Source organism: Numenius arquata, chromosome 7 (genome assembly GCF_964106895.1).
Source record: "Numenius arquata chromosome 7, bNumArq3.hap1.1, whole genome shotgun sequence".
In the NCBI taxonomy this organism is placed as follows: domain Eukaryota; kingdom Metazoa; phylum Chordata; class Aves; order Charadriiformes; family Scolopacidae; genus Numenius; species Numenius arquata.
Window position 1 is genome coordinate 26,021,030 of NC_133582.1, and position 26,266 is coordinate 26,047,295.

Sequence of the window (26,266 nt, forward strand, 5' to 3'; positions counted from 1 at the left end):
CACAAATACAAAATTTATATGGAATTTCAGTAAAAATACCCATAGTATAAATTTGCAAACTTTCATATAAAAGACGATCCTGTATAACATTTCCATGAAGAAAGCCCACATAACAAGTGTTGCCCAGCACAGGTGCAGCATATACAGAGTATTCCAAGACTTGCATACGAGTTTGACAAAAATCTCAAGGACAGGAGCTTTGAAAGGCTGTATGGATTTCTAGCCTCTTTCAAAAGTAACCCACTCAATTTTTATTTTTATTTTTTTATTTGCTTTTAAGCATTCACATTCAGATCCATCAGGGACTGGTTTTTGGAGTGGCACACATCCTGCTTGAAATTTAAATTGGTTCTCAAAAATCTTACGTTATTTTTGATGTGCAGCTCTAGTTTACAAGCCTTACAGCCCTGTCTTTAATCAAAACATTTTGAACAGTGTCAGCAGCAGCTTCTCCAAGGACATTTTGTCTATACCGAGACTGCAATAACAAGTTCTATTTTTTAAAATTAATCATAACAAAGGATAGAGATAACAGAACACTCAGATTGCACAAAAGGTTGTTATGGACTTTTTTTATGGAAACACACCAAGTTTAATAATACTGTAATAGTCTAATTAGTACTATACTTGCATGATTCAATTACCTCAACATACCTCAACTGCTACTGTGTTCCACTGTCTGTAAGCTTCTACAATTGCTCAGTTACATGGGACACCTCTCAAATAACACAAGACAAACTGTTCTCGTTATAGTGCAATATATATATATTCTCAACTGTATGTTTTCACATATGTGAAAGCATATTTACACGTGTCCACTATATGAAATTCAAGCTCCAGACTGAGAAGGTTCCTTAAAAAAATTCCTATTCAATATATGCAGTGTGATTTTCTTCTTTACACAGCTGTAACAGACAAATGCAAAGTTTCTACCATATAGTTCCAAGACACAATATGCAACAGGACAGAGACAGGAAAAGTTAAGCTTTCTTAGCAAATATGCTCTATATGAGCATTTTAAAAAGAAAAAAACAAACTTCCAACACAAATTGGCCCTGTTAATCTCAGTCTCAAAGGAAACCAGCGTTTTGCACTTGCAACTTGTCTCTTCTAATGAGATGATTTCATCTCTGTTTACTCTTTATTCTTGAAGAACAAGATGAAATTCATGCATATTAGCAAGGTTTATGCAATATATACATTTAAAAAAAATAAAATCAAGATTAAAACACATCTTATGGACATGAACACACATCAACAAAATAGGAACATACAGGATCTCACTGTATCATAGAATGGTTTGGGTTGGAAGGGACCTTAAAGATCATCTAGTTCCAACCCCTCTGCCATGTGCAAGGACACCTCCCACCAGACCAAGTTGCTCCACGCCCCATTCAGCCTGGCCTTGAACACATCCAGGGTGTAGGTATTCCTTACCAAAAAAAAAGCCTTATATATTAACCAAGTCAAAGGAGGGAAATACTGATATCTTTAATGACTTTAGTCTTCTAACCACACCTAATGCTGTCTACCTAGCAAGCCATTTTCATATTACACAGTTCAACAGATATACATTTATCTTGATAAAAGTAGCAACCCCAAAAGCTTCTCCCTACTATCCACCCTTGCCCCTTCTCTTTTCCTAATGTGCCGATTCCAGTGACAAAAAGTAGAAAAGCGATCAAAGGTAAAACCTTCAGTGCCTCTTCAGTTGATATTATTAAAGCAGTTTGAGTTCTGCCAAAAGCATTCCAAGTCGGAAATGGCAGAACTGCACTGCATATGGCAAGCTTGTATTGGCAAGAAATACACAACTTACTGCAAAGTGAATACTTCTTGCTACAATCTCTTGAAGCGGGGGGGGGGGGAAGTCATGCTTTGGCAAAAATTCTCCCCCACCAAAATAATTTCCTTTAAACCTTTTAAAAGTTCAAAGATATTTTAAACATTTAGCTGCCACTCTTTCTTGGCCTGAGGTTTTCAGTTACTCAAACTCCTTGGGTCAAAAAAACCCACAGCTGACAAGCCTGAGCTGTGCAGCATGCCTCCAAATTACCAAAAACTGAAAAATCTGGGGGCACACAGCATACTGTATGATAAAATTTCAAAACAAACATTAATAACAATGAAAGAGAAAGGTGCTTCAGTTGAAAGTGATAAAAATAATCCCATCATACACAACATCTTTAATAGAAGACTAGTAAGGTGCCTTCTTTCACTACTGTATCACTTCTCTGGTGCTTCTGCGGCATTTGGAAACAAACATTCAGACAGAAAAATCACAGTCCTGCCAAGCTACGGTAAAGAGTTAAAACTCCTGATCTTGCTCAGGTCAATACTTACAAAGGAACACAAGCATAGATAACCATTTTATAGCTGGTGAACTGAGACTCTGTAACACCCCTTTTCTCTTAGAAGACTTCAAACAAATAAGATATACTTATTTTGATTGTCATGGCTAAAGTTATATACATAGCATATGTGCTTATAAAACAAACCAAATGAGCAACTATTAGCTTAAAAAAAGATAAGCCTGCTGACAGAGCAGAGGTTTTGCGTAAACACAAATGACAAATCAAGTGTAAGCTTCAGACGCAGGGTCTGATACTTCTTTGGTCCAAGTGTACAAAATACACCACCAGAACAGCTATAGTCCATTATCAGCTACCTGACTTTTACGCTGCCTTACTGAGCTTTCAGTCTCTGAATCAGCTAAAGGCTGTTCACTTAAGTCTTCCATTTCTTCTTCCCCTGATTCTTTTCCAAGTGCTAAATCCTCCTCTGAGTCATCAGCACTTGAATTTGCTGCACCTTCTCCATCTGAGAGATCTTTTGCATCTGCAGTCTCTTCCGCATCATCTGCAGAAAGCTCTGCAGCCTCCTCCGGTTCTTCTAATGCTGCATTCTCCACATTATCTTTTGTAATTGCTTCATCTAAACAAAAGAAGAGTTTAAAATACTGGAGTTAGACTGAATCTCAGTTACATCACCATGTTTGTATTCTGAAATATTCATAAACGCTATTATTGAAAACTTGCGTGGGACTAAGTTTTCCTTATTTTTCAATTATTTAAAATCTTCAGTAGTATTTCTCTTCCATTTTCATTTGTTTTTCTTGCATATGGGGCATAGATAGGTTTCATTTTGTTCCATCAAGTTACACACTAAAGACAGATCAATTTTACTTGGCTCCTCGAAGAGGTTTAATTATCAAACAAATCAGTGGGAAAGTGATAAGATACTGGTAAGCTCTGTCAGGTAACATCTGCTGTTGAGTCAACCAGCCAACTGGACAAAATATTGCACGAGCATGCATAGGCATGTTTTTCATTTGATAGTGATGAACATCAAGATTTTGAAGATAGTAATTTTGCACGCTTATGAATTCCAGATTTGGCTAAAGTCTTATTGGCAAGTGTCACAGATGTGTCATCTTCAACAGCAAAGCAATACACACAAATGTCCACAATAAAAAAAATATTTTTAATTACAGTTTTGACTCCACTTAATAGCACGAACATACCAAAAGGTGCTCTGGAGCTCAGCACACACCTGGTGCTGACAAGAGACTTTTTTTCGTGTGCAAGTTTTTGCCTCCCGTATTCACAGGGAGCAGAATACTATTCAGAAGTCCTCTCACTAAGGATCAGAAAGATGCATGTTTTCTTCTTTTATTTGAAGGAGATGCAACACCTTAGCCCTTCCCCACACCTGCAGTCTCTAGATTCCTTTGATTCTCTCTGTCTCCTCCTTTCCCCAACCACAAATTACATAGATAATTTTTCAGGTTCAGAATGCTGCATCTCCTAATGCAATATGCAGAGTGTATATTAGGTTGTGGAACTGTCCTGCCAAAGCAAATTCCTTTCTATATTTAAGCAACAGGCCTGGTGAATATGCACTTGCATAGAATACACAAATCCCAGTATCTCTCTTCAAGACTTGAATGCATTTAGCCTCTTAACAGTTGTGGAAGCTAGACCAAATTACCGTTGAGTTGGGGGGTTTTTTGTCCTCTTTGCTATCCTCCAGGTGGATGCTTTGACATTGATATTTTAGAGTGCAACATATCGATCCTTGCCAGTATGACTAAATGAATACCTGGATTATGGGTTCACATCTAAGAACTTCTTGACGTCAGTTCACAGCTAAGTTCTCTTTCCTACACATGCACATTTAAACCTACAGTATCTCACCCACTTAAGAGTTCTTACCAGATGTTTCAGTTCTGTATCTTGACTTGGATGGGCAAAGGCAGTCTGAAATCAAAACCAGTATCTGTGTAAAGAAAAAAGCAAAGGCATTTATTAGCAAATTATCCCAGCAGCCCTTGTGCTATTAGGTATTTTCCTGCTCATTGTTTTTAGACAGACATACAATAAAATTTAGAAAATTATAGTACCTTGCTTGGAGATAAGAGCTGTCCTAAGGAGCTAAATAAAAACACTAAAAAGCAGTGTGTTCTCAGTGTACACCAACCAACATTCTCTGCTTTCTACTCCAAACTTTCTGCCTCCTACTTCCCTAAATTTACTCAGTATTGAAACAGCTTGCATCTTAAGAAGAGAGGCCCAGAACACAGTTGAGAATTTTTTATTTATTTAAAAATTTTGAAACCTTCTTGGTCAAGATTTTCTATATTTTAGGATGTTATTCAATTCCTACTCCTGACTCCCCAATACACAACATGTACTTCCACCTTTTGTGCTTCATTTTGTCTTTTATGGCTTTTTTGTTGTTGTTTAAAGCAGCCTAGTGTAGAACATATACAATCAAAATGCAAGGAAGATATTTGTGTCTTACTGTCATGTGCGAAGAATAATGCAAAGGAAAGAAAAGAGACAGATGATACTACGTTAAAGAAATAAATTTCAATCACTGAAAACCTTTTTAGAAAAGCTGAGAGATTAATTTTACATTTTTTAAGCTTCTTCAGGTTTGGGTTTTTTTAGTGAAGGAGGAAGAAGGGAAGGGTTTTTTTTAAATTATCACATTCATTTGCTCCTAGTTACTCTAACTTGATTTGCACTCATTTGGTGTTGAAAATCTACCATCTAGAAAAATGCAGCTGTTTAAATTTTATAATAAAAGACATTTGCTTACCTGTGCCAATTCTGTAAACATATTATGTATAAAAATGTGGTTTTGCCTAAATACACACACACACTTTGAAACCACTTCCCAGTACTACTGAGAAATATACTGAGAACATTTTTCTTTATTTCACTAAGACTAGTATTTGGGCTGAAGGACAGAGCACCAAGTGCCAGAAACAACCTTTACACTTCCTACACGGAATAGTGACTTAGCAGCTAATTAAACCAGTTAACAGCATAACTGCTTTAAAATGTCTTTGCAGTTGCAGAACGCACTTGTGGACCAAGCAACTGGTTTGTAAGAATTTCTATTCCCATCCAGCTATATCTCCTTTTCCAGCTCAGTTTCTCACTTAACGTTTATATTGGAGAGGTCATAGAGCCACAGAATTCAAATACTCTGAGAGGAAATAATCCCAGCTCCACAGGTAAAGCAACTTTGAACTGTTTCCACTGATGAAACAACTTAGGACTCGGGATATGGTCCTTAACATTCACATATATAGCTAATGGGTTTGTTTGAATAACCTTCCTGGTGTTTTGGAGATTGATGCATCAGCTCTGGGTAGTAACAAGAGAGGTCAGATTTTTCAATTACTAATGAGAACTCAAACCAAAAGATCATGGGGAAGAAAGAAGTGAAGTAAGGTTTTATTAAAACCAAGCTGTAACCACAAAGCTATGCCCTGGAATAGAGTAAATAAATTAAAACCCCAAATCTTCAAAGCCTTTCACAAAATATTTTCATCCTTTCATTTTGAGTAACAGTGCAGCAGCATACTTACGTTGCTAACTCCCACAAATACAATCCCACTCCAGCTAATAAAAATTCCTCCACAAAGCTTGCATTTTTAGAAAGTTGGGAGTTTTCACACAATTCTGACCACATGCATTCAATCCCTACGTACAAAAATCGTAGATACACAAGGTCAATATAAAAATCACTTGTTTAGTGGATGAACTAAACAAATCTAAATTGAACCATGAGTTTCATAAAAAGGTTAACTTAAAGTGAAGCAGTCTTAACCTTTACCAGAAGTAGGTAACAAAACTAGAGAGGGCATCCGCAGTACTGAATACTTAAGAATTTTAACAGAATAGACTATTTCAGTTGGAAGGGATCTACAACAATCTAGTCCAGCCGCCTGACCAATTCAGGGCTGACCAAAAGTAAAAGCATGTTATTAATGCCATTGTCCAAATGCCTCTTAGATGCTGACAGGCTTAGGGCATCGATCACCTCTCTAGGAAGCCTGTTCCAGTGTCTGACCACCCTCTCAGTAAAGAAATGCTTCCTGATGTCTAGTACAAACCTCCCATGGCTCAGCTCTGAACCATTCCCACTCATCCTATCACTGGATATCAGGGACAAAAGATATATCACTAAGATAAGGCACTTCAGTACATCTTATCAGTGAAATTTATTTTTCATTTTTTTTAAATGCAAAGCTCTAGGTAACTGAGAAAAAGAAAGTAATATGCTTTCTTACCAAACCCAGGAACAGGCCAATCAATAAGGTAGCTAAGAAGAAGATTGAATAAGAAATCCAAACATGAATTCCAAGAGTGCCAGTGAGGTAGCTATGAATTTGCTGGAAATGAGAAGAAGATAGTTAGTAACTTCATACCTAGCACCACTTAAACTTCATACCTAATAGCACTTATGATTTATACTGCTGTCACCATTACATAAATTAATATCTAATTAAGACCTTTCATTTAACAGTATTTATACTAAAGTCTTCCCTCTCAAGCCCTACTCATCCTTAAATGTCATACTGTATTTCTTTTTATACCATTAAATCTTTTTTTTCTTTACCAAGTTGTTCACATTAAAAGGCTTTTTAAGCAAAGGATGCACAATTACTTCTTCCTAAGGTACTCGGCACTAGAGATGTCATATGTAATTGTACTGCGGATAAATGTATGAGGAAGGCTCAGAGCATACAGGAAAACATCAAAATATTCTTGATCTTTATATTCTGTAAGAAGGTAGCAACTGTCACAGACAGGCTACTGGGTTAGGTGAACCCACAGCATGAACCTGTACATTTGTTCTCATGACCTCTGTTACAGGAAGGAGACCATACGGTAAGCATCGCCGATAATGACAGTCACAGCACCAACAGAAGTCTGTGAAGCTGATTATTTTAAAAAGGTAATTTAGAACCAAAAAAGCAACCAAGTCAGGTTAAAAGCAAGTGTCCTTTTATACCCAACTTCACAAGCACACTACCAAATGAAAAAAATGAAACCTCATGCAGAACTTTATCCCAATAATTACATCTGGGAAGCAGAGAGATAGATACTTAAGTTGCACAAGATCAAAATACATATTTAAATTTGGGAATTCATTCATTCATTAACTAAAACTGAGCCATTAAGTTCTTACTCAAGCTCTTTAGTTCTTAGAAGGAGCCATTCCAATTAGATAATTATTTCACTTATAAACCTGAAGATAATAATCCAAATACAATATTAGGATTTCTTTGAAACTGAAGTCTGTTATTCAAACCTACAAACTGAATTGACTGAACTAAGCACCACATCGAGTCAGATAGTCTGGGTAAGAAGTAAATTAGTACATTAGATTTCATCCAAGAGTACATCCATTAGAAAACAAGCCACAATCAACATTTACAGAAGTTTCAATATTGAAATTCCAGGGTCTGTTTTTTTTTTTTTTTTAATGTCAGAACAGCTTCCCACATTTATTAAAGCATATGCAAGGATAGGACAGCAAGAAGAGTGAGGAAATGTACAGCTGAAATATTCATCAAAGGGGAAAGCAAATTAGCGAAGGTTTCTTCCCAGAGCATTTAATCTTTCAGGAAGGAAACTAGACAAAGGCAACATCATTACACAGCAACCACGGAAGAGAAATGCCAGAAGGCTATAAAAACTTAATACTTTCTAGAGTAATAAAGAATCAAAGATAGCTTGCACAGGAAACCTAATAACTGAAAGTTTTGTTTGACTCTGGATTAGTTAGATGCTTACTAGAAGCGATACAAACTCTGGTCAAACTCTCTACTACGTTTATTTTTTGTAGCACATTACAATATTAAGACCTTTTGCCACAATCAAATACAGTCTCTCAACCTTGGCTATGCTTGAAGATTTTAAGGAAGAGTGTGTTTCCTAACCAAAACTGGACAGGTCTGAAAAGTCTCAGCATCTGCACACTACAGGAAAAACTTTGATAGCTTCCAAATGAAAGTGTATTGAGATATTTTTAAGCTCAAAGCATACTTCAGTGTATGCTCTGCATTTATCCTTTACTTCTGACAATTACTCTACTGTCCAAATTTTTATGTTGCCATCTAAGCAAATGGTGTTGACAGTTTGAAATCCAGATGCAGAAATTCTTACTAAACAATAAAACCATTACCCTTTCTTCTCCTGTACAATGCACTAGATGCAAATGAACTGCAGAAGAGCATGATTTACAACTCTGAAAATGAACCTGGATATAATCCTTAAGAATAGTATTAAGTGAGAGAACCTAGTAGATGCTAAAGGAATTCCTGATGTTTATAGAAATTTTTGCAACAGCTCTCAAAAAACTACTTTATCATGTTAGCATACTTTGACAGAACATTTTAACTACACCAAGATAATAAGAACAGTGAGTATTTTCAGTATTGATGATAATCTTTACAATCAAACTGCCATTTTTGGCATAGACTATTAGTACTACAAAATTGATGGTGCAAAGATACTATACATCCAATGCACAGGAAATGTAAGGAAACTTTAACTTTCATAAAATGGTAATAAAAACATTCAGTTAGGTTTTGACTTCTAAACAGAATATTATCCTAAGCATAAAGAGGGGAATGGACAACCCTAACACATAGTTACTTACCCTGATCCATCCAGAGAGGTGAAATAACCCTGCCATACCGTGCATCCTACAAAACAAAGATAAGGAAGGAACAGATTTTAAGAGAGACAGGAGCTCAGATACACAGCAAACTGCCAAGAAACCAAAAAAAGATTCTATCTATAAACTTTCAATGCCATTCAGCCTCTAGTTATTGTCAGAAGAAGGCTACTACAAATAAATACATTTGCTCTGTGTTATATTCACTTAAGCCAGCTCAATGCAAAGCATTGAAACAGTGACTTGAAACATGACATTTGAGCATAATCAAGAAATAGCAATTCCACAGCTTAAACCTGGTGCAGCTGTAACTGCCTTTTCCCCAATTCACAGCAGCACACAGCCCTGCAGCTCCTCTCCCCATTACTAAATACCCCATAGCTCAATGCTTTGAAAACAAATTCTGATATATTGTATAAGCACTACACTGTTTCCTATTCCAAGGGAGGACACCAGACTTCTGTGTAAATAAACAAACAAGAAATCCCTAAAGCTAAAGGCTGCCTGCCTCAAGTAGCCAGAAGTCATGAAGTAATAATCCACATAAACATGCATTTGATTCCAGTACTCGGCAGATATTGAAACTGACATTTACATAATGCTCAGTGGCTGTACTTTTTTTCTTTATACATTTTCAAAGATGATATAAACAAGCCTTAGCAAGCACAAGCAAAAGCAAATGCAGAAAATAAATTGCTTTTAAAGGTGACAAACTGGAAAGCAAGCTGTCAATACAGATTGCTTCTGCAAAGCCTAGACATCCAGGGGAGAAAGGCCTTTTGTCAATCTGAACAGGCTGGAGATTGGGGCAGAGGGGAACCTAATGAGGTTCAACAAGGGCAAGTGTAGGGTCCTGCACCTAGGGAGGAATAACCCCCCACACCAGTACAGGTTAGGGGTTAACCTGCTGGAAAGCAGCTCTGTAGAGAGAGACCTGAGATCCTGGTGGACAAGTTGACCATGAGGCAGCAATGCGCCCTCGTGGCCAAGAAGGCCAATGGTCTCCTGCGGTGCATTAAAAAAGAGCATGGTCAGCAGGTCAAGGGAGATTGTTCTCCCCCTCTACTGTGCCCTGGTGAGGCCTCATCTGGAGTATTGTATCCAGTTCTGTGCTCTGCAGTTCAAGAAGGACAGGGAACTGCTGGAGAGGGTACAGCAGAGGACCACAAAGATGATCGAGGGAATGAAGCACCCCTCTTATAAGGAAAGGCTGAGAGACATGGGTCTGTTTAGCCTGGAGAAGACTGAAAAGAGATCTTATCAATGCTTCGAAATATGTAAAGGGCGGGTGTCAAGAGGATGGGTCCAGACTCTTTTCAGTGGTGCCCAGTGACAGGACAAGGGACAAAGGACACAAGCGGGAATACAGGAAATTCCATCTCAACACGAGGAAAAACTTCTTTACTTTAAGGGTAACACAGGACTGGAACTGCTCAGAGAGGGCTGTGGAGTCTCCTTTTCTGGAGATATTCAAAACCCATGTGAATGCTTTCCTGTCCAGCTCCTCTAGGTGACCTTGCTTTGGCAGGGGATTTGACTAGATGATCTCTGAAGGTCCCCTCCAACCCCTACATTTCTGTGATTAAGCTGTCAACGTCGCACCCTTAATGAATAATAAGCTATAAAACATGTTTCTTGTTAATAAAAACAAAGTGTTACATTATAGAAGATGGAGACCTCCATCCTGCTACAGGTTCCACAGCTTTCCATTTTCTCTCTAAAACATAACCTTGAAGATCTTCCAATGTCCGTGAGCCTCGGTATCTGCGAAATACTCCATCATTTGCACTAAAAAACAGAAATACACATTAACACACATAGGCCTTAAACTGTATCTGTGGTTAAAAAAAAAAACCATATATATTATAAATTTGACTTGCTCAGAAAGTTGAACACCTAAGCATTTTCAGTATGTTCTGAAACTGTAATCCATGATGGAAGGTCTCAGTGTTTTAACAACATGAGATTTTGCCATTTATTAAAACAGTTATTTTTGTTAAATACTGATACTACAGCAAATACAAAGCACAAGAGGTTAACAATCAAACCATTTTTTAGACACAACTCAGAATTAAAGGTGTGCTTATAAATACGTGTGTGTACATATATATGCAAGACGCATAATACCATGACTTAATAAAGGGTTCAATGTTTAAAGGATGACATCTTTTTATTGGAGAAGAGATTACAGCAAGTGTCTTTCCTGATCTGTTTTTAACAGTGTTGATAATGTGCTTAAACTGAAGAAAAGCCTCAGATGAGGACTATATCAATACAATCAAAGCTCTAAAAAATAACCTGAACTGAAATCAAAAGTCAGTAATCCTTCATTTTTACTTGCATTTCAAAGTTACAGTTTAAAACAAAGGACAAGTAGGAGTCAACAGCTACATATTGGTAGAGAGTCAACAGATGAAGAATGCTAGCAGTAAGAGAAGCAATACCACAAACAGCGGAAAATTTCTGTACTGTTTTACATGCAACCTATGCAGTCAATTATTCAAATGAGAAATTTTAGCGACACTTACATAAGGTCAAGTATGTCTGCTCACATATCGTCAGACTTCCAGAAGTCAATACTGCAAACTTGCACCAACTTTTACAAATGCTATTAAATGTTGTTTCCAGACTGAAAAAAACATCACTTTTATCTAGGTACAAAGCTGTTTGTAGGAAAATCTTGCACAGTAAGTTAAAAATAGACACTTTGTGTTCATTTAGTGCATTGAGCTCCTAAGAAATGTTTAGAGATAGATAAGATGGAAACAAGCCAGTTGTCCATTACATCTTCCATGCCACTGTTCAAATAGGACAGGAAAAAAGAACCCATGCTGAAACAGACAACTGCTTCTAGTGTGACACACTTACTGGTAAATTGTAGGAAGTGTTGTGACAAAGAAACGACCACTCAAACCTATAAAGGAAAGAAAAAGCCACATCAAACAGTTAAATAAAACTGAAATTTCTCAGCATTCTGACTTCTCTATAAATATCTACAGATCTGTATTTGTAGACTAGAAAGCAGCACATTGCATAGCTTTTACCACTGTTTTGTAAATGCAGGTTAACAGTGTGTCTTCAGAAATGCTACAAACAGTAACAGGTACTAAACACTGTTGACAAATTAAGGAAAAATGCTGACCTTGAAGAATATTTACTGCAAGGTAATTTTTCTACATGGATTTCCCAACCAATATTTGCCCACAGTTGAAGTTTTTGACCAGACCAGCAGTGTGCCCCTCCAACAAAGAGACAGAAGAGCCACACAAATGCACCCATATTCCAGGATGCTATAAGCCTGTGTCTGTACATAGTCTCATCCAGATGACCTTTGTTTCATCTAAAATTGGGCCACTAACAATAGCAATGACAACAATGGCTGATTTTAAATGATTTAAGAACCGCACATTTCAGATCTCAGGTACTTCAAGACATTAAATAAATTAATCTTCGTATTTGCTTGTTTGCCTCTTCCAAATAATCAATGCACAACGTACAACCAGTCTGTTCTTATATCCTGTAGGAAGGTTCAATCTCTCTTGCAAACATGACCGTAGCAAGACAATGTTCTGGATGTTTCTAGGTTCTTATCCTTCTCTTCCCATGCATCATTACTCTCTAGGTAAATACAACTGGTATGCCAAGAAACTGACAATAAAGCTTGGGATGTCTCAGCATTCTCTTCTGTAAAATACCGCACATTTAAGCCATGAGAATAATTTAACCATTTTTCACACCATCCAGAAGGGTGGGTCATGTCAGAGTTTTGAGTAACAAACATAAAACAGTAGAAAGGACAAAAAAAGGTTGAAGCGGGGCTTCAAGAAGTTGTCTGGAATTGATCCCCACACTGAAAGTGAGTGTTTCATTGACTGGCAAATACATAATAACCTTTTTACAAGCATCACCCCAGACAGTGACAACATAATGCAACTCATAGGACAGAATCTAGCACCATATCATCAAAAAGCAGTTTGTAGGGCAGAAGGTATTTGAAGTTCTTTGGTTTTGCACTCAGTACCGCTACAAAGTAATAGGTGCAAGTGACTTCCAGCGTCACTGCTGCATTAGGTACACCTACAAAGATCTCCCAGTGTATGGAAAGCCAGCTGTGAAGCAGACAGCTCCCAAACATCTCATAAGCAAGCTGTCTGTATGACTCAACTAGCTAAGTCGCCAGGTGAAGACATCACTCACTCTCCTCTGCTTCCAAATCTGAGGAAAGTCAGGGCTACTTGATGCTACCACCTCCTGACAATTACAAAACCTGGAAACGAGAGGAAGAATTCACCTTAGTGCTTAGTAATTATTTACTATTCAACACATGCAATTTAAAGACTGCAGAAATGAAAAATGTGCTACTAATGCCGTCTATTTTGGAAAAAAAATACAGCTGACTTCAAAGATTGTCAACCCCTAGATATGCAGTCTAACTCCGTTAGTAAGGGGCTAAATTCCTCTAGTCAGCAATTGCCATTCAGATAAAGTACCAAACAGTTATTTAACTTTTCCTTTTATAAATTTCTGTGAAAATCTTTTGGGAAACTAAGTCCTTATTTGGCTTTCAATAAAGCAAATGTCTTCTGGCACCAGGAAGTTAGCCATGGAAAAGTATTGTAGCAAGAGAGTTTCTGCCTTTGGAGACAAAGATGAGCCACAGTGAACTGAGCCAGGTATTTTAAAAAGTTTCAGTAATATTGTTTTTTCTAGTGTGAACTCCCCTATGGAATAGGCATAAAACAGTTGTGAGGTTTTTTGTTGTTTGGGTTGGGATTTTTATTGGGGTTTTTTTTGTTGCTGTTTCTTTTTGTTTTTTGAGTATGTTTAAATCAAACCAAGTGCAGGCATCTTTAAAGTTCTAAAAAGGAAGCTGTCTTCATTTCAACTTTTTAGCTTTCTGCCTTTATTGCTATGAGAGGCAGGGTGGTGGAAAACTTCGTAAGACTGTTAAAAGCTGTGCCAGCACAGGCAGATACAAAGTAAACAAAAACACAAGTGTAACAGTAGAATTCATCAAGCAGAAAGCACAGCTGCACAAGAAAAACTAGGTGGAGAGTCATAAAGAACATAAGTTTAAGAGCAGAGAAAGTCATAGGAACACTCAAAGATTCTCTCAAGTTCCTACAAATGCTAGTCAGGCAAACAGAAAATGAAATAGCTACCTTAAAATCTCTCTTACCAGCAGCCTATCCTAGAGGAAGTACCAATGGTCTCAGAATTAACAATGAAATCTGTAAATTATAAAATGTGTTGCCAAAATGCACCTAAGCATCCCCAAAACTTTAACTGGAGGTTTGTTGCTACAAAGAGCTAAGAACAGACAGTAAATTGTTTTGGTGCAGTATAATACAAACTTGAACTGGTTAATAGTTTAACTTGAAATACAGTTAAGCATCTGTCTTTGTAAATTAAAAACAGATATACACCCATTATGAAGTCAACAGCTAAACAAGAATAGGAAAAATCCTTAAGTATTTGGATGCCACCCTCAACCCCCCAAAATACACAGAGAATATATATGCCATCTAAAAATACAGCTGCTTTCATCAAACAACTGCTCAAAGAAGACTACAGAAGGTCCAAGAAGTCTCATTTTAAATCAACGATAAATGTTGTGATTGGGAGCTTAAGAAAGGTACCACAAATATACAGAACTTTGAGATCGAGAAGCATCTCCGTTACTTGCTCTTGAAATACTGAATGTTTCAATAGAAAAGATGAGGAAAGAATAAGCACTTTAAGCCTAGTACATTAATTGACCAAAATACGCTGTAAATCCATTAAGGCTCTGGTGGATTTATTCCGCCAGAGTAGGATCTGCTGTAATTAAGGACCATGAATGGCTACTTTCTCCTGCAGGTTTTGGAAGTGTAATTTTACGCAACCCTGCACTCATCTAGTGGTTTTCCCCTAATTTAACGCGTTTTGACTACTTTCAATTTGATGAAGAGGTTACATAACCAAAACTAATTAAGGTACCTTGTGCAAGGAAGAACAAGAGATAAGAGCATTTAAGCACACCAACCAAAACGCTGAAGCACAGCCTATAGTAAAAATATCTCAGTAACTTTGGAAAGCTTTCAAAGGAGCTCACATACCTTCAAAATCACATCAGCATCAAAGGTCAAATCTGGAATAAATCTTTGTTTTCCAGTTTGAGTATTCATTAGTTTTAGAAGTGGCTACAGTGTTCATGCTTTGTGCTGAATTGGATATTGTAGATATATTATGCATGCTTAGGTACAAATTCATCATTTTGGGTCAGTCAGACTTGCAGAAGTCAAACATCCTCAGAGGTCAAGACTCAGCAACATCAGAAATTCAAATATTAAAGGAACTTCTGGTTAAAAGTACTATCTAAGGTCTTCAGAATCTGGCATCACTCAGCAGTCAGAAAAATTTAGACCAAAAAAAGTATCAAGTATCTGACTCCTTCAGGTCCCAACACTGCCATTCAAGTTTTTTACCAAGAAGAATAATTCCTTTGAGATCTCCAGGATTTTAATTTTACAGCATCACTTCTGGAAGTGCATCTTTAAGTTACAGTCATACCCAAATGCCACAATCAAGATTGAAATCCTTCTATTTGAATACTGCATAAACAAAAGAATCCCTGTCTAATTAGGAGAAAATAACAAGTTGGGATTATAATGAATCCTCATTTGCAGCCTTAACTCCAGAGTAACCACTACTTTATTAATGTGCAGAAGCTGCCTAAGTTTATATCTATGCAAAAAAAATTAATATTCAAACTCATCTGTTTAATAAACTGTTCATGATTAACATAGGCACTAAAGGAGAACCCCACATCAACAGCTTTTTATTACCAGAGTTTTTATATACTTCTAAACTTTTAACAAAACATTAACTTACACAAGGTCTAGAACAGTTGGTATTTTTTTGTGAACTTAAATTTCTCTGAGACCAGAGTTTAAGTCATTTCCCTTCTGTTAACTTGATAAAGCTAACTTGTTTGGCATGCTTTCAAATAATAAAATGGACATATTTTCCACACACTTTATAAGGCAAACAAAAATAAAAAAAAAATAATAAAAAAATCAGTAAAGCTTAGTCTTTTCCTAACTCTGTCAGAAGCAAGACATGCAGAGGTTTGGACAATATTGGTACTGCTTACACAAACACGTATTCAAAACTTTGAAGGGAGTCACTAAAGGAATAACTAAGATCCCTGCTTCTGTGGATAGTAAGGAAACTCTTTTTGTAAACACATTTGCATATGTGCATCACCAACAGGAAAAAAATAATAATGTCTGTACTTTAAAACACTACTACAATTAAACAGGACAATAAACCAGCACCATCATGGAAACAGTTAAGAACTTATTAAAGCAGGTTCACACCATGGTAATGCTACCACACCCTGAACCTCTCGGTAACTGGAGGCTACAGAACTAGATTCTTCTGCAGTTTGGAGGAGAGAGGAATGAGACAGGCCATAGCTTTCAGTGAAGTAGATTAAAATAGAAAATAAGACCCTTTTAATACAGTATTAAGCCAGATCACTCCCCAATTCTTTAATCCTTCAAACTGAAATTATAAACTTAGGTTCACAGATATAAACTACATGGAGGAGCAAAATGTGGACAATATTATTTTGATTTAGAAACCTCTTTTCTGACTTGGCTGGTATCCCAGGTACTCCAGTAAAATAAAGCACACTCCCAGATACTAAGTGTTATTATACTGAATAATACCTTTTATTAAAATCATCAATTTCATACTATACCTGGTTCTTGAGTGACATCTACCTTTCCCACAGCGATACCTAGATGCTCGCTTTCCTTTGCGAAACTCTCCCACGTCAATTCAATCTGCTGACAAGCTGCACACCAAGGAGCATAGCTAAAGGGGAAAGACAGGTTAAATATTTTAATATTCTTACACTTATAGACATTCAAATTGATTTACTGTACAGAGAAAATACAAACACATCAATCACACAGGAAGAAAACCTACAATTTTTCTTAATCAGGTCTACTGTTTTCCCCTACACCAGGCACTTTTAAGATTCAGCTGGAGAGGGTGCTGGGCCATCTTGTCTAGTGCTTGTGTTATTGCCAAGAAAGGTTGGACCAGATGATCCTTGAGGTCCCTTCCAATCTGGTATTCTATGATTCTATGATAATCAAGTGGTTTTGTATCAATCCCTACGTTCCTCCTCATGTTATTAAAACAAAAGCAAATCTCCACAAGTTTGAGAAATTCAGATCCAAAACCCTCACGCTTGTGATTTGTTCTATTTACATATGCAATAAATCCATTTCCATGGCAGCTATCCAAAGCGGTAGCCTTCAACATAACATTTTGTTCTGAGGTGTGGGAATTCAATACTTCTGGAAATTTGCCTTAGCCTACTACTCAATACATCAAAGCATGCCCTTTTGGATAGCACTCTTTAGAGATTTAAAAAAGTGCACATCAAATTCCTACTGCTCATACCAATTGTCTCTCTCAAGTTCTGTTTTTTCTCAGAAATAATCTCAGGAAAACAAGAAAGCCTGTTTCAAGAGCTGAGTTTTCTATACTACCAATCAGAATAATCAAATCAAGTTTGCAATTCTTACTGATAATATCAACATGGAGACAGAGGTTTTAATATAAAAGGATAATATCAGACAACAGATAGCTGATAAAGGATAATTATCAGCTTAAATGCTGATAAAACACCATTTGCTATCTTTATGTATTTTACCCTAAGTCGGTTTACAAAGCCTGTATCAAACTTGTGCAGCTTGCAATGGTCTACCACATACACAACTAAGCTAACACAGAACAGCTAGGTATAGCGTGTAACTGAGCTACAGCAATTGACCATACACAGACAACCTTTTACAAATGAAAAAAAGACCTTCATGTGATTTAACCTGATTTATTGGGGGTGGGGGTAAGAGGGTGGGGGGAAGGAGGTGGAAATGTATATATGCAGATGTCTGGTATTTCAAAATGAAAGGGAACAAAAGTAGTGGGTCTAGAGGCACAGTACTTCTCACAGTACTCCAGATAATGCTACCATGCTCCTCTTTCATTGTTAACAATAGAAACAAATTTCTTCATGGGTAGAGTCTGATAACCTTAACAGCCCACATAACCACTAGACTCTAACTGGGAACCTCTACAAGGAGCCCCCTTGCTCCTTCCATTTGTCTGCCAGTACTACTACCTGACTTAAAGAGCGGCACTTCCTATTGTCTGGCCATCTTCTGATAAGAAATGCTTACTTACTTAGTGGATGCAGATAGAGATTTCCCCAGTCACCCACAAACGTTTCATATTAATAAGACTGAACCGAAACTAGGTAATTTCACATAGAAGAGGTAGAATCAAGTTTACTCTGAGTACTAATGGCAATTTTGAAACCTAAGTATTTAAAAAAGGAATCTTATCATTTAGAAGTTAAAAGAATACAATTTAAAAATATGTGTTGCATTTAACTGTAGTAGAAATTTATGTCTCTAAGTATGAAAGTCAATACCTTGTTTTCTGGAATCAACATCATTCTGTGTGAAAGTATTTAAAAAATGTACGTAAGTCTTACCCTGCCAAGAAACAGCCCCTCAGTATCTTTTAAAAAGATGTTGGAAACAAGTCTCACATGCAGAATTGCTTTCCATTGTGCTGCTGGCATACGGAGTGCTTTTAATAATAGGTTGACAGATACTGTACTTTACAAACAGTATTATTTTATTACAGTAGCTTGACTGATAAGTAAGAAACTGCATACATCCATGAGATAATCCTGCTCATGGTGCTACAAAATTAAAGACAGAAGTTGACATGTTTTCTAAATCCAGCTTCTCTAGATGCATCAAATTCATGCCATGAGATTTTCAAGATTAACACACCCTTTAGCCTGTTTAAGGTACTATCTGATCTTGAAACAGAAATTTGGGATCTATCAACATTTATGTTTACATTTGACATCCATAAGCACTTCTTCTAAATGAAAATAAGCAGAATATTACACACATGGCTAATATTCATATGATTATAAATATTTCTTTTAGCTCAAAGCAGCATTAAAATCCACACATATCACAGTTTGGTAGTGACAGAACATAAAAATGAACTTCACAAAAAGACTTAGTTGTTGGCTACTTAGTTTTTATTACCAATATTAGATGTGGGATGGCAACAGTCACATACAGTGCTACAAGATCCAGCCACTCCAGCTGAACATCGGCACAGACAATCAGGCTTAAACTATTTGTTTTTCATTCCTGAAATTACATGTTCAATGTTTTTCCAGCCAGGAAACACCCTGTCCCTACATATACAAGAGAGAACTTGCAACAAACATCAGATTTTTGCAGTTATCACTGCTGCTTACTTCAACATCCTCACTGTTCTGAAGCTTTGATGTTGGCGTTTGTTATGCAGCACTTGAAGCACTAAGAATTCAGTAGTGCCTCCTGGATTAACAAAAACATTCTATGGCCAAAGCTTTATTGCGTCTCCCTCTCACTCTTAAAATACCTCCCCTTGCACTTTCTCTTTCAGTAAGATACAGAAGAGTAAAATATTTCACACTTAGGTCACCTTTATCAACACCTTCAAAAAACGTTTTGCACCCTGAAGAACTGAAGCTTTAGGAGGTACTTTGTTTCAACGTAGGCTTCTAATGAATCCCTTAGAGCTGTGGCCACTTTGTATTTCTGCAAGAGTCACAGTACAACTACCATTCTTATCTTCCCCAGGAAAAAAAAAAAAAAAATCATCTGTAGGAGCAGGAAAACAGATCCACGTGTGTGCTGTGAAACCAGACTTCGTTACTCCTCCTCAAGTCACAAAATGCATGACCAGGTCACCTACAAAAGCAGATGTAACCAAATTTCTTCTGCTATATTCCACAGACAGAGCAGGATATAATTAGCACCTCATCAACACCACCAAATTTAGGTGTTACGCCTCTAGTTTCTCCCTTTGCACAAGGGGACACCTTTAGCTGTTAAGTTGCTTGCACTTTGCCCTATGCCATACAAGCGTGCGAAGAAAACAGCACTTGGGTCTTTCCAATTTAAAATCAAAGTCCACTGGAATTTAAATCAAGAGCTGGGCATTTGATTAAGGAAAGAAAGTTTTTCATAGCCTGTTACACATTAAAAAGCAATTTACTGACCTCCACCGTTTAGAAATCAGATTGAAAACACCACATACTTATTAATTACACATTACCAAGTTATTCACTGCAAGCAGGTATCACACATCTCTCAACATACACCTCATTTGTGGCGTTACCAGACCTAACCTCTTACAGGTTTGGTACTCTTACAGTACAAAGTTTTACAACTGAAATATCCTCATGCACTGTCTACCCTCCACAAATGAGTCAACTAATATCTATCTACTGGTCAGGTTCATTGCAAGAACAATTTTCTTAAGTGGACAAAAATCACTATTTCAAAGTAGCCAGGTATTCTCCAATGCCTACTTCAATCCATTACAATACCCAAAGCTTTTTCAGAGGCCATAAAAATAACAATCCAAAAGCAAAATGTTAAGCTCTTAAAAAAGTCGAAAGCAAAATATAACTCTGATCTAAAGCATAAAAGACCAAGGTTTGGCTTCCAAATACCAGCAATTTCACCAATGGCTGCAACCAAAAAAAAAAAAAAAAAAAAACACCACAAAAAACGACCCTAAGTTAAAACCAGTTTGAACAAATATGCCAATCAGCCATTTCACTACAATGTTGATCAGTAAACACAGAATGAGTTTAATAAGATTTACTGATACACAGTTTCCAATTCCAAGTCACTAATCTCTCTTCTTGTAACTGCTTGGCTAGGAAATTCACCAATTCACTCATTTTCAAATGAATGTAACTGACTCTTTCATCTGTTTTTTCACTACCAGTAACTATCAGTGTTGAACAGATGTAACCTCGAATAACATTCCACACTTTGATGATAATTTCACAAAGTTGCAAGAATCTAGGAACAAAAGAAAAAAACAGCTTACATATATAGGCATGAGAGGGTTTGCTGAAAACAGCAAAATAGGCCAAGTTGAAATTTTCCCTGTTTAGTCTAGTTTTTCTCGATTCAAGGCACACAACTTTTATAAAAGGTACTGCTTACAGTAAACCAAGCTATTTGCTGGATTTCAGATTGGGGTTAATATTAAAAATAGATGTGCAAATGTTGAGACAGTACCTAATAGAATGGTAACAACAATATCAGAATGAAATAACTTTTATTCTTTTAAGTAGTTTTTTCTTATTGCTACAGAGTACCTAAACATACAAAAAAAAAAAAAAGACAGTTGCCGATGTCTTTGGGTGTTATCTTAAGACTACTATTTGTTTCATTCTTGTTCCTAAATACAAATAGCTCTTGAGGCAGAATTTCAACAAAAGATAAGCTTTAGAAAGTCAACTATATGGTTTTAGTCTACTTTTCAAGTGAGCAGGTGGTAGCCAAAGACACAAAAGTTAGTCCCTGTAATCTACTAATTCCTTTATCACAATAGTACAGGCTCTGGAAGCTGACAAAAAGTTTTCTCCAGTGGCAAAACACCTCCGAAAGAGACAAGGCCTCCCAACCCAAAAACACTTGCTCCATAACAGTTAAACAAGTTTTTAATTTACAAACTGCTGAAGCCCTCGCTATCTCAAAGAGAAAACAAAGGAGGTTTCTTCCCTGGATTCTCCTGCCAAGCTTCACTCAAATGTCTTTAATCACAGATGGGCCTGCTGAAGTGATAATACACCACAACACTGTTCTGGGGAAGTTGTTTCAGCATCCAGGCTCAACCTTGTGAATTCCCATTCTGCGATATCTACTTCAGTAACCTGACATGCATATCGTTTCCAGTAATACCCGAATAAAGGGGAAAAGTAACTGCATACCATTGTGATGCACTAAAAGTCAAGCAAATTGTATTCTCTCAGATAATATTCAAGTGCTACTTTCCACTTGTTCTACAGCTGAGTAACAAGATGCATTTCAAACTTCCAAGAACAAGATGAGAAGCAAAGCAGGGTATATCATAATTATTTAGGTCTCTATTTTCAAAAACAAGAAAAGCATAAGAGTGCTAACCGCAACTTAAAAAAAAAAAAAAAAAAAAAAGACCCCAGCAACTTTACATTCACAAGCATTTTTTTTTTAAAGACGGAGAACTGATTTTTAAAATGTAAAGCCAATCAATCACTGAAAAATGATGTGAAATCTTCTAGAACTTGAACAGACTAACTTCCATCATTCTAGATATATTTGTTCCCTTCTATAACAGTAAAGCATCTGCTGCCAAGGATATTTCAGTTTCCCATTTTAACAGTTTCTGTTCAGCCAACGCATGACACAGTAATTAGCCACATGTTTGGTTATTTAATAAGAGTCCATAGTAATTTTGTCACTTCCTCTGAACTCAGCGGGGCTGCAGAAGCTTCAGAACCAAAACAGGTCTTTGGTGACTTCATTTTCATTCCCTCCTGCTATTTGGGGTGTTGTCTTGTTTTGTTTTTTTAAGACTAAGACAAAGAAAAGCCTGGATACTAACAAATCAGGAGGAAGTAGAAGACTACACTCTTAAAAGTGTCAGAAAATTCCCAATCTTACTGAACTCTAAATCTGTTACAATCATTGAAGAATTCCATGAATTATTTAACAAAGTGTTTCATGTCAACTGTTTAAAAGCATTAAACCATGTAAATACCAAAACGTTCAGCTAGATCCTTAGCACACTCCCTTGAAACTACAGACAAAGTGCTAGTGAGAGGACTGAACCCTTGTGATAACGTGGCCTACTAGATAGCAGGGCCATGTTTAACAATAAACAATAATGAGAAAATAAAGTATGGGTCTATGCTATACGTATGATAAGCTAGCCTTGAGAACATGACTACTACTTACACTATTGTCCCGATTTTCACCTGGCTAGAATTAAAATAGAAAATTAAGACATTCTTTTTTAGGTACACACAGCACTAAGTCTGTACTGAAACAAACAGGAACCAAAACGTTTAATACCCTGTGTGGGAACTAAACTAGAGATTTTCCTGATAGGCAAGTGCCTAATGTACTGCAGGTACAACAGGGGCATATTAAACAGCTTCATTTTTAACAGGAGGCATAAAGACAACAAGTTTATTATTGAGGGGGTTTTGGTGTGTGTTTGTTTTAATCTACTTCAAAAAGAAGATGATGTTAAATTAAGATCAATCAAGCTTGGAACAAGCTATGTTTGCAAATGCAAAATGCACTTTTAGAAAAACAGACCAGAAATTATTTTTTTCATATTCCTAATAGACACGATATTAAAAAAAAAAAAAAAAGACAAAAAGAAAATTCCTCATATTAATGTACCATTATCTTGCAGCTACAGACTGGAAATTAGTCAATAAGGAAACCTTTTATAACAGTTCATTCCAGCATCACACTCACAGCACTTCAGCCCAGATCTGTGTGCTGCGATAGTAACAGTAAGCAAAAAGTGTTGCAATGTCTTTCAGAGACACGGTTACCCAGAACATTTTTATCAATGAAATGCAGCAGGGGTTCCAGTGACTGCAATTTTGCCAGCTATGAATAACTGAATATTTACAAAAAAACAGCTAAGTATACACACTTTAGCTAGGAGGGATGAAGGAAGAAAAATTTCCACTACAAATCCTGCACAAAAGTCATTTCTGACTTAAGTTTCTCTATTTATGCACCTGAGGTCAACAAAAAAGCAGTAGCATACAGCAATTTGGCAACACTACTTTCACAAGTAGAAAAAATGACATTAAACAGAAATAGTAGTACCCATTCCTACCAGGGCAGAATGCTTCAAACCAGTAATCTAGAGCAGGTGACCAAAATAAGTATTTTTTTTCAAAGGGACCCTATAATACCATTTACATTTAAAAAAAAATTACTACTTGGAAAACAAAGGTCGTATAAACAAACAGGAGGTTCTTCGAGCAAGTGAGGTTTTGATGAACAATATCGCAGTCTTGCCAACAGACCTACCACACAGCACGGAAGGAATCATAACTGACATGCAGGACTCCTGTCCAGATCACCAGCTCTAAACCAAACAAAAATCAGTAGAAGCCAGAATACATCAGCATGAAAACAACTGCAAGAATCGTAAAAAATCAATACTAGATCTCAAACTCCTGTTTAGCCACAACTGGGCATCTGAAACTCTCAAGAGTTCAACAGCAGCAGCATTGAGGTAGCAAGAAAGACAAATGTTCCTTCTCACTTAAGAGAAAAGCAGAAAGCACTAGAATGTACCACAGAAAGTAGCATGGAGACCCAAGGATCTTTCACATAAACACTTACATAAAAGAAAGTATAATTTAAGTAATGTAGCAACACGTACCATATTCAGCTAGCACTAAAGCTAACTTCACCACCATTGCAATTATCAGCTACCTGTCACTGCAAACCAGAGTACAATGTTTCAAATGGAGTAAAGACTCACAAAGGATTTTAACTGTTCGCTATCCTAACCACTTCTGATTTCAGACAGTTCCTCTCCTCTTGCTTCGTCAGGGGCAGGCACCACTAATTATTCAAATATTTTCTCTTAGAAATAAAAACTTTGAGACACCATAAACAACCTTTTTCCTCCTTAAGATTCACTAACTCCTACATGAATCAGCAACTTTGATAAAATAGCTTTCACATAGGACTAGGATGTCAGAAGTGAAAAAAGCTCAATTTAAAAAATAAATTTATTTTCTCCTACCCCAAGATCATCTCTTTCCCCACCATTTAGAACACAACAAATGAAAACAGGGAGGAAAAAAAAAAGAGACTTAAAATCAAACCCAAATCCTTCGCAACAGCAGTGGGCATCCCTGGGTATCTCAATCAGCTATTTCAGGATTGTTCCCGTCTATTCACTAATTAATACCAGGTTTCCAGTAGGATCCTGAGCATTAAAGCCCTAGGGGAAGTGATAGTCCTTCGCCTAATAAGAAGCTATAGCTAACAAATTCAATATTAAAACAAAACTTAAAGCAAGTGGGTAACTATTTATGAGGGAGCATGAGTTCAGATGTTGACAGGTAACCTAGTCTATTTTACAGGGTACCCAGACTGTTTCAAACTGTTCCAACTCAAGCACTTCCACAGAGCAGTAGCACACACACCACAATAAAATCCTATTTCATAGCTGCACAGCACAGATATCATGCCAGCATACAGCCTACTTAAACTACCTTTTTTTTTAACTTCTGTCTTAAAAAAGGCCTCAAGTTCCTTTTCCCCCTTCTAATTACATGCAGGTGAGCGCAAAATGTCACGCACACTTCAAGAAAAGCATCATGTCACACGTGAAGCCATGACAGCACTTCTAACTACCAGAAGCACTCAAAACCCTAGCCCACACTAGGCAAACCCCTCTAGCTGTCACCAGGATAAAGCAACAGCCGCACTGAAAACTTAATGAAATCTGATGCTTCTCCTTTGAACAAGAACTCTAGGGCAACGTAGCTGGAAGTGAGGGCGTACGGGAATATTGTGCAACACTTACCACTTTGGAAACCTACTCCTACTGAACATTACCTACCGAATTCAGCTTTCCTAGCTTGCACAGAATGCAGCCAAAGCCCCAACCGGGTGAGCAGTGCAAGGTGCAGCGCCTGACACTACCCCCCCAGCAGGCACTTGTCTTGGATAACACCACTGAAATGTGATCAATGACAGCAGGGCTTACCGAGACATGCCCGGTTTAACCTTGGGGCCCTCAGGCGCTCCGTGCCCGAGCAAGACCAGACCCTGAAGGAAAGCTACCTTTATCAGACCACCCCCAATGATGTGTGCGTGAGCCTGCAAAGCTCAGGCCCGACAACGCTTGGTGGAAGAGGGGATTCAGGAGTATTAGGTGTCCCTGGGTGGACGCCCCCCCGCCCCGAGCCGGCCACCGCAGGGGCGGGGAAGGTGCGCGGCTGCTCCCGCGCTGCCCTTCGCGGGGTGGGGAAGGCCAGCACCGCCCGGACCCTCTCTCTCCCCAACGGTTACCGGCCATACCGGCCTCCCCGAGCTGAGGGCACTCCCCCCTCCCCTCCGCGGCACGGTGCCTCTGAGGCGGGCGGGACAGCGGCCGTTACTCACAACTCCAACATCCACTGGCCCTGCAATACCAGGCTCCAGTTGGAGCCGCCCAGCACTTGCACGCGGCTCCGCGGCTCGCCGGGGCTGCCCGCCCGGGAGGAGGAAGAGAAGGCGGCGGCGGGACCCAGCACCGCTGCGAGGAGCAGAGCGGCCGCGGCGCAGGCGATGAAGCATCGCCCGCCCCAGCCACCCGCCGCCATGTTCAACCCGCC

At 37.8% G+C, this 26,266-nt stretch overlaps 1 protein-coding gene across 2 annotated transcripts; it reads right to left on the reverse strand.

The window, feature by feature from the left end:
• On the reverse strand, nt 1-26,266 carry TMX4 (thioredoxin related transmembrane protein 4). Of its 2 annotated transcripts, none has more exons than XM_074150727.1 (8): nt 26,055-26,265; nt 16,730-16,845; nt 11,851-11,896; nt 10,660-10,770; nt 8,965-9,010; nt 6,587-6,688; nt 4,215-4,278; nt 1-2,934 (listed from the first exon to the last, which is right to left on the reverse strand). In XM_074150727.1, exons 1-8 carry the CDS (start codon nt 26,252-26,254, stop codon nt 2,648-2,650), a joined length of 972 nt encoding a protein of 323 aa, XP_074006828.1. In that variant the 5' UTR covers nt 26,255-26,265; the 3' UTR covers nt 1-2,647. The 2 variants fall into 2 exon arrangements, with proteins under 2 accessions (XP_074006828.1, XP_074006827.1); XM_074150726.1 differs by having other exon boundaries at nt 2-2,934; nt 10,642-10,770; nt 26,055-26,266.

Excerpts from the sequence above, each read along its gene's own strand:
- TMX4 (XM_074150726.1), bottom strand. The coding sequence starts at position 26,254 with ATGGCGGCGGGTGGCTGGGGCGGGCGATGCTTCATCGCCTGCGCCGCG. Across the intron at positions 6,689-8,964 it reads ACCTCTCTGGATGGATCAGG|CAAATTCATAGCTACCTCAC; the intron begins GTAAGTAACTAT and ends TCTCATTTCCAG. Across the intron at positions 4,279-6,586 it reads TTGGCCTGTTCCTGGGTTTG|ATACTGGTTTTGATTTCAGA; the intron begins GTAAGAAAGCAT and ends TTCTTTACACAG.